The sequence below is a fragment of the Mercenaria mercenaria genome, chromosome 17, assembly GCF_021730395.1.
Source record: "Mercenaria mercenaria strain notata chromosome 17, MADL_Memer_1, whole genome shotgun sequence".
Taxonomy (NCBI): Eukaryota; Metazoa; Mollusca; class Bivalvia; order Venerida; family Veneridae; genus Mercenaria; species Mercenaria mercenaria.
Genome location: NC_069377.1, coordinates 13,716,307 through 13,729,083, shown reverse-complemented (window position 1 = coordinate 13,729,083; position 12,777 = coordinate 13,716,307). Strand labels below are relative to the sequence as shown.

The 12,777-nt window shown below is 34.6% G+C and overlaps 1 protein-coding gene across 1 annotated transcript; it reads right to left on the bottom strand.

Annotated features, from left to right (window-relative positions):
- Positions 1–9,099: 9,099 nt before the first annotated feature.
- On the bottom strand, positions 9,100–11,289 carry LOC123537585 (acetylcholine receptor subunit alpha-like). The gene has a single exon (XM_045321403.2). The coding sequence runs from the start codon at positions 10,678–10,680 to the stop codon at positions 9,289–9,291; it is 1,392 nt and encodes a 463-aa protein (XP_045177338.1). The 5' UTR covers positions 10,681–11,289; the 3' UTR covers positions 9,100–9,288.
- Between the last annotated feature and the right edge of the window lie 1,488 nt (positions 11,290–12,777).

The window sequence follows — 12,777 nt, the reverse complement described above, 5'->3', positions numbered from 1 at the left end:
CCCTTTTCAATGCTGAGCGCCAAGCAAGGGAGCTACTTGAACCATTTTTCACGTTTTGATATGATGCGGCCGGGGATCGAACCCACGACCTCCCGCACTCGAAGCGGACGCTCTACCACTAGGCTATCGAGGCGGTTAAATCTATTCTTAAGGGCCTTTGTGACCAAGTGGTTAAGGTAACTGACTTTGAATCACTTGTCCCTCACCGATGTTGAATCGATCTCCGCTCTTGGCGTTGAATTCGTCATGTGAGAAAGCCATCCAGCTAGCTTACGGAAGGTCAGTGGCTCAACCTAGTTGCCTGGAGGGGCACCTTGGGTCTTCTTCTACAATCAAAGCTGGAAAGTCGCCATATGACCTATAATTGTGCAGGAGCGATGTTAATCTCAACAGTGATGATACTATTACTACTACTACTACTACTACTACTACAAATGATAATGTTAATAATAATAATCTTTTATTGACTTTCTTTACCTATTCAGCATTAATATGACAGGTTGTAGATCAAATGTTAACTTTTACAAACAAATAATGACAATAAACATAACAGAGTCCATGTTAAATAAATTAAAAGTGGGTTGTTTGAAATCAATTCTTTGAAAATCTGCATGATAATATGTTACTTGAATAGCCTATTTGTCTGGGTTTTTTTACATATAATGTTTTATTGGAACCTTCCAAACAGTTTTGTTTTGCAATGTTTTTCTGTTACATCACAATTTCATTTTGACGATAAATTTCGGTTTACAAAGACGGTCACTTCGAACAGTAAAGGGCTGATGAGTTTTTATTACAGCGAAAAGGAACAATTTTGATTTCTATTCATCAGATGAAAAGGTATCTGTCAACATTTATTTTGTCTTTAAATATTTTTTTAAACTTGTCATTATATATGGATCTTGTATTGCCTCGATTTGGTGATTCAGTTTGAAACAACATATAGACCATATTTAGAATCTGCTTTTATTTAGAAAATATCCCATCAACTTGAAGATTCTAATTACAACATTAACTATTATTATCATTATGATTTTAATAATTTTATTGAAGTTGAGCTATAGCCAGCTTTACATAAGACTCTTAAACATAATGATTTTTACATTCTATTCTTCGTTATGAAACATAGAATTTGAAGTGAAAGGCATTCATTAAATAACGTATTGAGAACAGCACAATCCTTAGTGGCATGAACAGTATGTAGTAATATGATTTTTTTTAATATCTAGACAACATCAACAGTTCAGTTTATGATATCCAAGCGGATAAAGAACAAACGATTTTTGTGTTCTGTTGGTTTTTTTTTTTTTTTTGTAAAACTTCTTGTGTGAAAATTACTGAAAAGCGTTGGATTACATTTAAAAAGCAGATTGATAGATCGATTATTCTCATGAAGAGCGATACGTACATACATGAAGCAAAACAACATATACAAACACATTACAATATTATGAGAATGTACATAACAACCACATTATTAACAATATATATGTAGTTATATACCACAAGTATTCTGAATACAATCAAGCAGAGCAAACTAGACGAAAAGGAATGCTTAATGTTCCGTTGAGTATAATCTTTGACTGAGAAATAGTTTGTACACTACAATATACAGAGTGTTTGGCTTACAGACAGTCTCTAAATGCATCACAGAAGGCAAAGTTATCGTTTCTACATGATAGGGTCAATCGCCATCTAAACAGCGTGGAAGGCATCCTCACAGAAGAGACAGTGATGTTAGTCAAAACATCTACTATTTTTAAAAACAATTTAAAATCTCTTTAGATTTTCATTCAAAATAGGAATTCTTGTACAGAAGGTAACAGTCTTTAATCTCTGAAATTATTACACTCAACAGACTTCATATTATAAAGAGTGCTCTAGATATTTCCGATACTTGCATTGCATGAAAATCATAGTACGAATTAAAATTTCAAGTAATTGTTCAAAATCAATTTTTCTCTCCGTTTTACATTATTTCATGCAATTTTATGTTTTCAGTACAATTGCTCTAACCAAATATACAGCAAAATCATCTTTATACGTGGGGAAATTAATTTCGAGGACTTCGTAGTAGGTTTTTTTGTTGGCTCTAACGTCGCACTGACACATGATAGGTCATATGGCGACCTTTTAGCTTTAATGGTGGAGGAAGACCCCAGATGCCCCTCCGTGCATTATTTCATCACGAGCGGGCACCTGGGTAGAACCACCGACCTTCGTAAGTAGTGTCAATCTGCGAAATTTAATACCATTGAAGAAATACATTCCCAATTCTATCTTACGAACGTTGAAATCTCTGAAATCATATCCCCACGAAAAAAAACATGCTTGGAAAAAAACACGAAACTTTATACCAACGAAATTAAACGACCTCCCAGTATCATATATTTTCGTTAGATAAATATATTGGTTTAATATCACCAGTCATCATTAATATGTATGAATGATTTTTCAGTTTTCAAAATACCCGGTAAGATTTTGTATGCTTACTATCTACTTCGCAATCTAAATCGCAATGCTAAATATAATGGCCGTTTCATCATATTATTAGTGTTTATACGTTATAACCATGAAAACAACTAAGCTGCATCAAGAGAGCAAAGTGAATACTATAAAAGCAATTCCATCTACCATGTTGCTGATATTTTTCCACGACACCTGAAAATGTTCATCGCCATTTCCTTCCAATTCTGAAATCCGTTGCACTAACCTTTCTTCAATACCTTTGCATGGGACTCCTTCTCAATGGAGCGTGAAAACTGACGGTTTTCTGGAGTTGTTTACATCTGACATCGTTGCTGATTGCATTTGATTTTCCACTTTTTGTCTGATACATATATCTACTGCTTCCAAATGCTTCTTTCCATGTTTCATGCCTTCAACATTATCTGCTTCCGCATGATTTTCATGTTTTTGCCGTTTACAGAATAGAAGCAGATACATAGACTGCAACTAGTTCGGGACGACTTTTGTATCCTCTTTATTGTACAATTTTAGGTTCAGTATAGTGACCAGAGTAATAAGAGAGCTGATCACCATGTCAAACATCAATTTGTACGAAATAAGTGGAACTGGTTCCGAGCTTTTTGGGAGGGTGTCACTTACAATTGTCATAAATACGGCTATAGACAATAAAACTGTGATACAGTATGAAATTCTTTCACCAGATTCGGGTAAGAGCAGAAACACGAATGCATTCAGCAGGCTTAGAAAAGTTAGGGGAAGGAGAACATTTACGATTTCAAAACCAGGTTTCCTCTCTAGATAAACATGAAAATGTACTTGCATACCTTCGAAATATATATTTGCCTTAGATTCAGCAAGTTTCCAAGTTGAACTTTCAGTGTAGTAACTGAAGTCGATTTCGTCATTTGGTAAACTTATTTTTACCTTGTCAGAAGAATATCCCCATGCGCTAAATCCTAATATGCATTTTGAGTATAAAATGGGTAACTGTAAACATCCAAAGCACAAGTACTTTTAAGAAGATCTCCGGGCCACCATGAGGCAAATCCAGTGTGGTTAAAGTGAACTCTTTGCCATTTCTTACCAAGACTATCTATTTCTTCTGCAGGGTTTACAAGAATCATTTCAGGTACCCAAACGTCTTTATAGGATGTCATCACAAATTCTACCCCACCATAATCTTTAGGATCCCACATCATATTTGCATCATGCCATGTCACTAACAAAATTCCCATTATCGAAAATATTCCACGTATTCCATCAAGTTCTTGTATTGAAAAAATTAAGAGGGAAGCATTTACATGAACTGCGTCATTCTGATTATCCACTGGTCTCACATTTTTATTGTATTCTTTCATAACGTTTCGCAGTAAGAAATTTGTATCGTTTATTGAAGCACAGTCGTCTTGTCCAGCATAAACAAAAATAAGCACAGCAATACAAATCACGTTTAAGTTATACTTAATTTCCAATGTCATAAATTAAAAATTCACGTAATTATTTCATTTTAAAAATTTCGTCTTTCACCTTGTATTGACTAATTCAGAATTTTTCGGCTGTTGCTGATTGCTTATTGATAAAATCTGTAAAGAAAAACCTTTTGATACATTAAACGCAATCCAGGAACATAACAGCAGACTCGTTTGGTTTTCTCATGAGAAGTAAAGGTTATGCGCTTAATATTACCTGATATCATTCAAGAACCATTGCATTCTTTACAAAAATACACTAATACTGACATGATCCTTTAGTGTTTCACCAATAATGACAAAATTATCAGCGTCAGTAAAACTGAAAACCTTCCGCACGCAATAATCCGCCGCCGGTCTTTCAATATTATATACGATTTTATGTTTATACCTGACAACTAGGAAATCACATTTCGCTTTTAAGGTGTGTTTACGCAATCATTAATGCTGACAAATGAAAATTATGAAAAATGTATAACTTATTTTCCTGTACTTTACATCTATAGAAATTATTCCATTCTTCCTCTGTTGTTTCTGTCAGATCGTGACATGTTTTAATATAAACTGACACAGTATTGGATAATCATTTTAATTACAAATAGATGAAACACAAAAACGACAAAAAAGACAACGATCAAGAGTAAATTTCTTGTGATAACATTTAAAACTTAATAGTTCGTCCACATGTCCGTCCGCAAATCTTGATCCTGCAATTACCCAGACAGTATCTGTTGCCAACAACTACAAGGGGCTAACACTAAAACAGTGTTCCACCGGCAGGACTTCTGTATTGCCACTGCAATACTCGGTCACTAGTTTTTTATTGTTTTCAAATGTACAATTGAGATTTCTTTTATACCAGCAACGGTCATTGTTTGCGGCCGTATGTTTGCATTCTAAAATGCCCTTTCTTCTACCGTTGTCTTTTAAAATATGCATTTTTCTTTCTAGTAATAGACGACGTTTTCTTTGATTTTCCATATCTCTTGTCGTTGTTAATTATATAAATTCTAGACTTAGAGCATTCAGAAGATAACGTACTATAAATTATCGCAACCAAGTCTATGCAGAAACGACTGCTATGTCAAGAGTCTATTTAGGAATTATTGAAATATTATGGTCTTCTGTATTTACCTGCGATCTACAGAACAAACGTTGATGTTTTAATTCCAATGGTATCGATCAAAATTTTGTACTCTTGCAATATATTAAATGAAAGGCATTTTCAACGGTTGATTTCTGGACACCTAAATGGATTTCCTTTGTACAAACCATTTGTACTAATTAATAATCAAACTATTGCAAATCTATCACGGACAAAAAACGTAAAAGCTTCTATTCAACTTTTTAACATGTCATTTAAGTGAAAGGTAAAGCCAGGGGACTAACCAATCAATATCCAAATAGAAAAATATCGTTTGATAATGACAACAAGCCTTGTCAAAACAACACATAACTTTTAATTTGTTTGGTCGAGTTTGACAAAACATCAGTTTTATCATTTGCAAGCTTTTAACGATGGAGGAGGAACCATTATTTCAGGCTAGAGAGTGCGCATGAAACCACCTACCTTCCGTAAGCCAACTAGCAAAAGCTTTCACACTACCCAAAGCGAATTTTTGATCCAAATACATCTTGCGGGTTTATACGCTGCCTCAAAAGACTGACAAGGAGAAATAAACACATATATCAGGAAAATCTGTAAACGTTTACCTTCACGCCTTCAAAGAAGTATGTTGATAAATTGTTGTCTATAAAATCAATTACCACAAACCCACTGAACCGTGTTTAATATTTTAAATCTTCCATTCATTGAACAGGCTCTTGGACAATGAATACGATGGGCGTCAAAGGCTGCATCTAAATCAGAGGACTACAATCTGTATATAAAAAGTTTCAACCAAATGAGTACTCTATCGTATTTTGAACAGAATTGTGTTTCAGTTTTCTTGTTACTTAATTTGTCCACAGCGTTTGGTTCCACTGAGAGCAAATACAATACACCGCCTAGAAAACCAGTTAGGGATCTCAGACATAGCGCAATTCATGGATGTTGTCTTACCTAAGAGACCGCCAGTAGATAGTATGTGATGATGACAAGTTATCGGTACATGTGATGCTAAGATACAGTGTAACAATGCGGTAGATTTAGTCAGAGGAGAAATATTATATACACAAAATTTATTGATGTCATATGCATACGTAAGTACTACTTCGGGACGACTTTTGTGTTTTTTTTATTGTACAGTCTTAAGTTCAGTATTGTGACCATTGTAATTAGAGAGCTGATCACCATGTTAGACATCAGGTTGTAGAAATACCCGGAACTGGTTCCGAGCTTTTAGGGTGGGTGTCAGTCACAATTGTCATGAATACGGCTATAGACAATAACACTGTGATACAGTATAAAATTCTTTCACCAGGTTTGGGTTAGAGCAGAAGCACGAATGCATTTAGCAGGCTTAGAAAAGTTAGGAGAAAAATTATCTTTACGGCCACAAAACCAGGTTTCCGCTCTAGATAAATATGAAATTGTATTTGCATTCCTCCGAAAACGCAATATTAAGCAAGTTTCCACGTTGGACTTTCAGTGCAAAACCTCAAGTCGATTTCATCATTTGGTGAACTTATTTTACCTTATCAGCAGAATACCCCCCATGCGGAAAACCATAAGAAGCACTCCTGAGGAGTATCAAATGGGTAACTGTACACATCCAAAGCACAAGTACTTTTAGTAAGATCTCCGGGCCACCAAGAGGCAAATCCAGTGCGGTTAATGTTAACTCTTTGCCATGTCTTAACCCAAAAGGTCAGTGGGCACAAAAATAATGTATTTATATGAATATTTTTGAATATATTATAAATCAAAGCACTTGTCAGATACATAATATTCAGTATGTACTGAAGTGGAAATATAAGAAAATCAAGCCAACTTTCAATAAAGTGATTTTCAGTTGGCTTCAGATTAAGCTATTGCGATTGACCGTGAACTAATGCTGTCCCTTAACATAAAAACGGGCATGGTTACATACCCTTTTGATCGCTGTAATATTGAATTGGATTTATGTAAAAGTTTAAAAATTTGTGCATGGAAAAAAATCTAGAAAATGTCCTAAACACATGATCAGCATGTTTTTATTACTTAAATACTGAAACAGTACTGTATCCAGACAGCAAGTTGATGTTACAATGTGCTGCAAAAGGTGCCTTGTTGACTAAGAATTTCAGAACTACAGACATTATTTTCCAAAATGAAAATGTAAAGCTGGAGTGTGTACTGGCATGTTTATTTGATGTTTCAGCTAGCATCTGAGGTGTTGAAATTTAAAGTTAAAATTTCGTGCGAAAAAAAAGCGGCGCACGTTTAAAATGTTTAGATTTTTTTTTTTTTTTTTTTGTCTTTTTTAGTCTGATACGGGTAATTTATTGCAGACACTCAAACAGGCTTTTACTACACATACACGCGCTCATACACGTGAAACCTCAACCTCATTATTAATTTGGGAAATAGATTCTAGTTGTTTTGAGTTCAGATGCGTATTAATCTAATCACGAAGGCCTGCTTTGTTTATATAAAGCAAAATCTATATAAATCTCTATACATAAGTGAATAACATCTTCTAGAATTTGTTAGATCAAGTTAATGTAGTTTTTTGCACGTAGATTTAAATGTTTTAGACTGTTAAGTTTTTCAAGTATATTCCTAACGTCTGTGCAAAATTGTAGGTTTCCATATTTAGGCACCTTAGACGCATAATGGAATAAACAATGAAGAATGCAACCCATTTTAAGACAAGAATTGAAATCTCGGTGGTGTATTATATGAATGTTTTTATAAAATATCATGAATAAATATTTTGGTATAGGGATCATATTTTGGTATAGGGATCGAAGCAATCTGTCTGTGAGTTATATACATGTACTGTATTTGTTTGAATGTAAGATCTTTTTTATAACTTTCAGTGAACGCGAGAGTGGCGTAGAGTGAAAATGCATGTGGCTGGTTTCCACGCGTGAAAAATATTTTAAAACCTAACAAATAAACAAAACAAACAACTTCTACCACTTCCACCGCCACCATTACTACCACTGCTACTTCTACCACCACTTCTACTACAACCACTACCACAACTACAACCATTACTACGTAGGGGTCGTATAATTATAGATAACGCGGTCGTTAATTGGCACACTCGCTAATCTCCAGCGGCGTAGATTGCAATTTCGATAACCATGGTAGCGCTGTTTGACATGTGTAGGTTGCAAATGTAAGGACAGAAGTACTAGTAGATCTATTCCTGTGGAAATAATTATTTTTACTTTTTTTACAAAAATTGAAAATCCACGAATTTACGTCACCACAAAACAGCCGTTTTGGGCGAAACCACGAAATTTCGTGCTGACGAAATTAAATGATTTCACAGTAATGTGGAATTTTTTAATAAGCTACAAATGATCAAGTCTAAACCTTAAAACACAGTTACTTTATAATAAGAGCTATTCACTTTGCGGGGTCTTTTTCGATATTTTTTTTTGAAATCAAGATATGAGTTATTTCTAGTTCTTGATAGAGATTAGAATCTATTTTGCCAATATTTTGAATTCTACGAACATTTTAACTGATCATACAATTATTTTAATATATTATTAACAAATTAAATTGCAAAAATATCATATCATGTAAAGATAATATTTCATTCACTTTTCTGTCAGACTGCATTTTTAAAAAGCCAAATAAACTACACTTGGAAGTTGTGTTTCAGCTAACGAGTGAATACATTTATAAGAGTACGAAAGTGAAAAATATAATTGCACAAATATTTAATGTTCTTTTTAGATATGACGGCAATGACGTTAGTTTGTTTTGTTATATTAAGGATGTAGAATCATTTGTTTTTTTTTCTACAACTAAGATTTTTCTTCATGCTCTGTAAGCTTGAAGAACATTAGTTTCTAAGAGAAGTAAGACAAAATGCATAAGTCACTGCACTCGTTTTTATTTTATTGTGAATTTTCTCCACTTACTGTTTAAGCATTTCTTAAATTAAGTAAAATAAAAAAAAATGGGGTAACTTTATGTATAGGTAAATGGATAGGAGTAATAGTGGCACTGACAAGATAATAATAACCCGAGGCTATTTGAAATAGACATTTGAAATTACCGACGCCTACCCCATTGTAAATCTTACATCAATGTTAGGCAAATGACAGCAAAGAATAAGGGTGAAAAATGTTTTTCATAACATGTGGAATTTGTTTGGTTCAATGGTATATTAATAGCCATATTTTAATCATTTAGCATTAACTTTTAGCATAAGTTTTGTAAAAAAAACTTTCGTACATCCTTAAATCAGTTCAAAGTAATGACAAAGAACACTATAAGGCTGCAAATAGACAACAATGTGAAAGTTACAAATGCAATGCCATCTACCATGCTACTAATATTCTTCCACGATACCTGGATATAGGCATCGTTCTCCTCCTCCATTTCTGAGACCATTCTCGCTATTTGTCCTTTAATACTTTCGTTTCGGACTTCATCTAAATCAACAACTGTAATTGACGGTTTTCTAGCATTGGGAACACCGGATTGCCTTCGCTTTGACCGATTTCGATTCAACGACTTGTTTTCCGTTTTAGTTTTCTCTGTCTGGTTTTCTGCATTCTCCATGTCTTTAGCATGGTCCCAGTTCAGATGAACGCGAGATTTCAACCGTTTACAGGATAGAAACAGATACATAGACTGCAACCAGTTCGGGACGACTTCTGTGTTCTTCTTATTGTACAATGTTAGGTTCAGTATTGTGACCAGTGTAATTAGAGAGCTGATCACCATGTCAGTCATCAGTTTGTACGAAATAAGTGGAACTGGTTCCGAGCTTTTTGGGAGGGTGTCGCTTACAATTGTCATGAATACGGCTATCGACAATAACACTGTGATACAGTATGAAATTCTTTCACCAGATTCGGCTGAAAGTACAAACACAAATGCATTCAGCAGACTTAGGAAAGTTAGGGGAAGAACTATATTTACGATAACAAAGCCTGGTTTCCTCTGTAGGTTAATATGAAAGTGTATTTGCAAGCCTCCGTAAAAAGCACTTGCCTTCGATTTAGATATTTTCCACGCTGAACTTTCAATGTAAAACCTCAAGTCCATTTCGTCATTCGGTGAATTTATTTTAACCTTGTCAAAAGAATATCCCAAAACGGTAAACCATAAAACGCATTCTTGAGTATCAAATGGGTAACTGTACACATCCAAAGCACAAGTACTTTTAAGAAGATCTGTGGGATACCATGAGGCAAACCCAGTATGCTTAAAATTAACTTTTTGCCATTTCTTACCAAGAGTATCTGTTTCTTCTGCTGGGTTTACAAGTATCAGTTCAGGTACCCAGACGTCTGTATATGATACCGTAAGTTCTTCTATCCCACCATAATCTTTAGGATTCCATCTTATATTTGCAGCGTGCCATATGATTGCAAAACTTCCCATCACCGACAATATTCCACGAACCTCATCAAGTTCTCTTATAGAAACAAGCAGTAGAGTAACATTGACATGGACTGGATCATTTTGATTTTCCACTGGTCTTACGTTTTTATTGTACCTTTCAAAAACGTCACGCAGTAAAACGTTTGTATCATTTATTGATGTACAGCTGTTTTGACCCACATATAAACAACTAAATACCAAAGGAAAGACCACGCTTACTTTTATATCTTTTTCTATTCTCATTATGTATAATTTAAGCAACTTTGTTCAGTTTAAGACTTATATTCTTTTCCAAATATTGTGTTTACTAATTCCGAATCCTTCGGCAGTGTCTGATCACTGATTTCTCGTAAATGTTCATTGTAACGTTTCCATTTTATATTGTTCCGCCTCAACAAGGCGTTATAAACATCTATTTCAGTTATACTCAAGGAGTGCTATTTTCAGGTTTTTTTTCCATTAATTTTATTTTTACTGTCATTTCAATCACATTTGACAAACAATTCAACGTTATCGCTAGTTCAAAATTATTTTGTATCCATCAAAGTTAATACGGCTTGTATGACTTTCCAGATATATTTGTTTTAAAGCTTCTATACTTTGTTTGCAGACAGAAAAGCTACCTCACCTTAATGTTTCTGCAATCAACCGATGAACATTTGCTATTGATTAATTTTTATTTCGTTTGTATTTCATTTTCATTTCTGTCCCTTGTTTGACCAGTAATAAGGTAAAGTGCACTATTATTTTGCCCACGTATTTAAACTTGTTGATACAGTAAATGAAAGCACACAAATGGACAGTCCGCTCCTAGCTGATATTGTTTGGAATCCTCCGGTTGTTAAGCAGTAGTTAATCTCACTATATCGATCATATTTGTCATCTATGAAGTAAGGGCGGGTACATACACATAGCATTTTGGGTTGTATCAACCTTTAGCCTACTAGCGGCATACGAATTTGCCTTGCGATCAGTGCAGAACAAGGTCAGCCCGCACATCCGTGCAGTCTGATTATGGTCTGCATTGTCCGCTTTTCAGACAGTAAATTTTCAGTAAACACTCGTATGTATAATACATGTAAGTGGTACTGCCAAAATAAACTGACGGACCAGTGCATTTTAAAAATATATCAGGGTAAAGGTTAAGGTTAAAGTCATTTCGCTTATGTAAAAAATTGAGTATTTTTATAAAGCTATTCTTTGATGATTATAATTTGAATACTATGGTAACACCAATATGGAGTGACAATATACTTTTTATAATTATGTTGTAAATATACAGAAGATATGTTAATTCTTAATTTGCATACTGGAGACTCTTAGATAAAGACACATACACTCTGTTTTAGACATTTAACAGTTTCAGTTGATCTTCATACAAAACAAAGTCTATCTTTTAATCATATTTTCATACATAAATCGTTCCAAAAATAGAAAACGTGCATGTGAAACAATCCCCCGAGTTTGCAGAACACAGTGGAAAGGGCAAAGTTGAATTGAAAATTGAAGGTTGTTGGTTGGAACATGATTCGGGGTAAGAGCATCGTCGGATGTCGCCACGCTAAACGGCGTCTTTTGGCCTTATGGAATGACATGATAGTAAATAGATTCAATTAGAGATAACAGATAGTAAAATTTAATAGTTATGATAATTGAGCCGCACCATGAGAAAAACAACATAGTGCATTTGCGACCAGCATGGATCCAGACCAGCCTGCGCATTCGTCTGGTCAGGATCCATGCTGTTCGCTTTCAAAGCCTATTGCAATGAGAGAAACCGTTAGCGAACAGCATGGCATGGATCCTGACCAAATGCGCAGGCTGGTCTTGATCCATGCTGGTCACAAATGCACTACGTTGGTTTTCTCATGGTGCGGCTCAATATTATATATATTAGTCTCCAATGAAGTGTTGCAAGAGGATACTGCTCATTCTTGCCCCCCACATCTTACCCTCACCCCAACCTTCAATTTATCATTGAGTCTGTCAGTGCCACGATATGAAGCTGTTAAATTACAAGATTTCTGTGACATATAGACACGTTTATTCATAACAAAAGTATTCAAAGATTTCTCAATACAGAAACCTGACATGTGATATCAATTAGCAAGACTGTATAGTATGAAATACCTATATAAATAAAAAAGAATTATGAGTCTGCTTTAGTCGTCCTATAATTAAATCGAGTGCATCGCTTCAAAAAAGGGACTTTTGAGACTGTTGTTTTATAGAGTCAATTTTGGAGTGGAGTCAGTTTTGGAATGGAATCATTGGAGTGATTTCTCAGGTCTGGGACACTAAACAAGGGTGTCTTAATGAAATGGTTGTGATTGTTAAAAT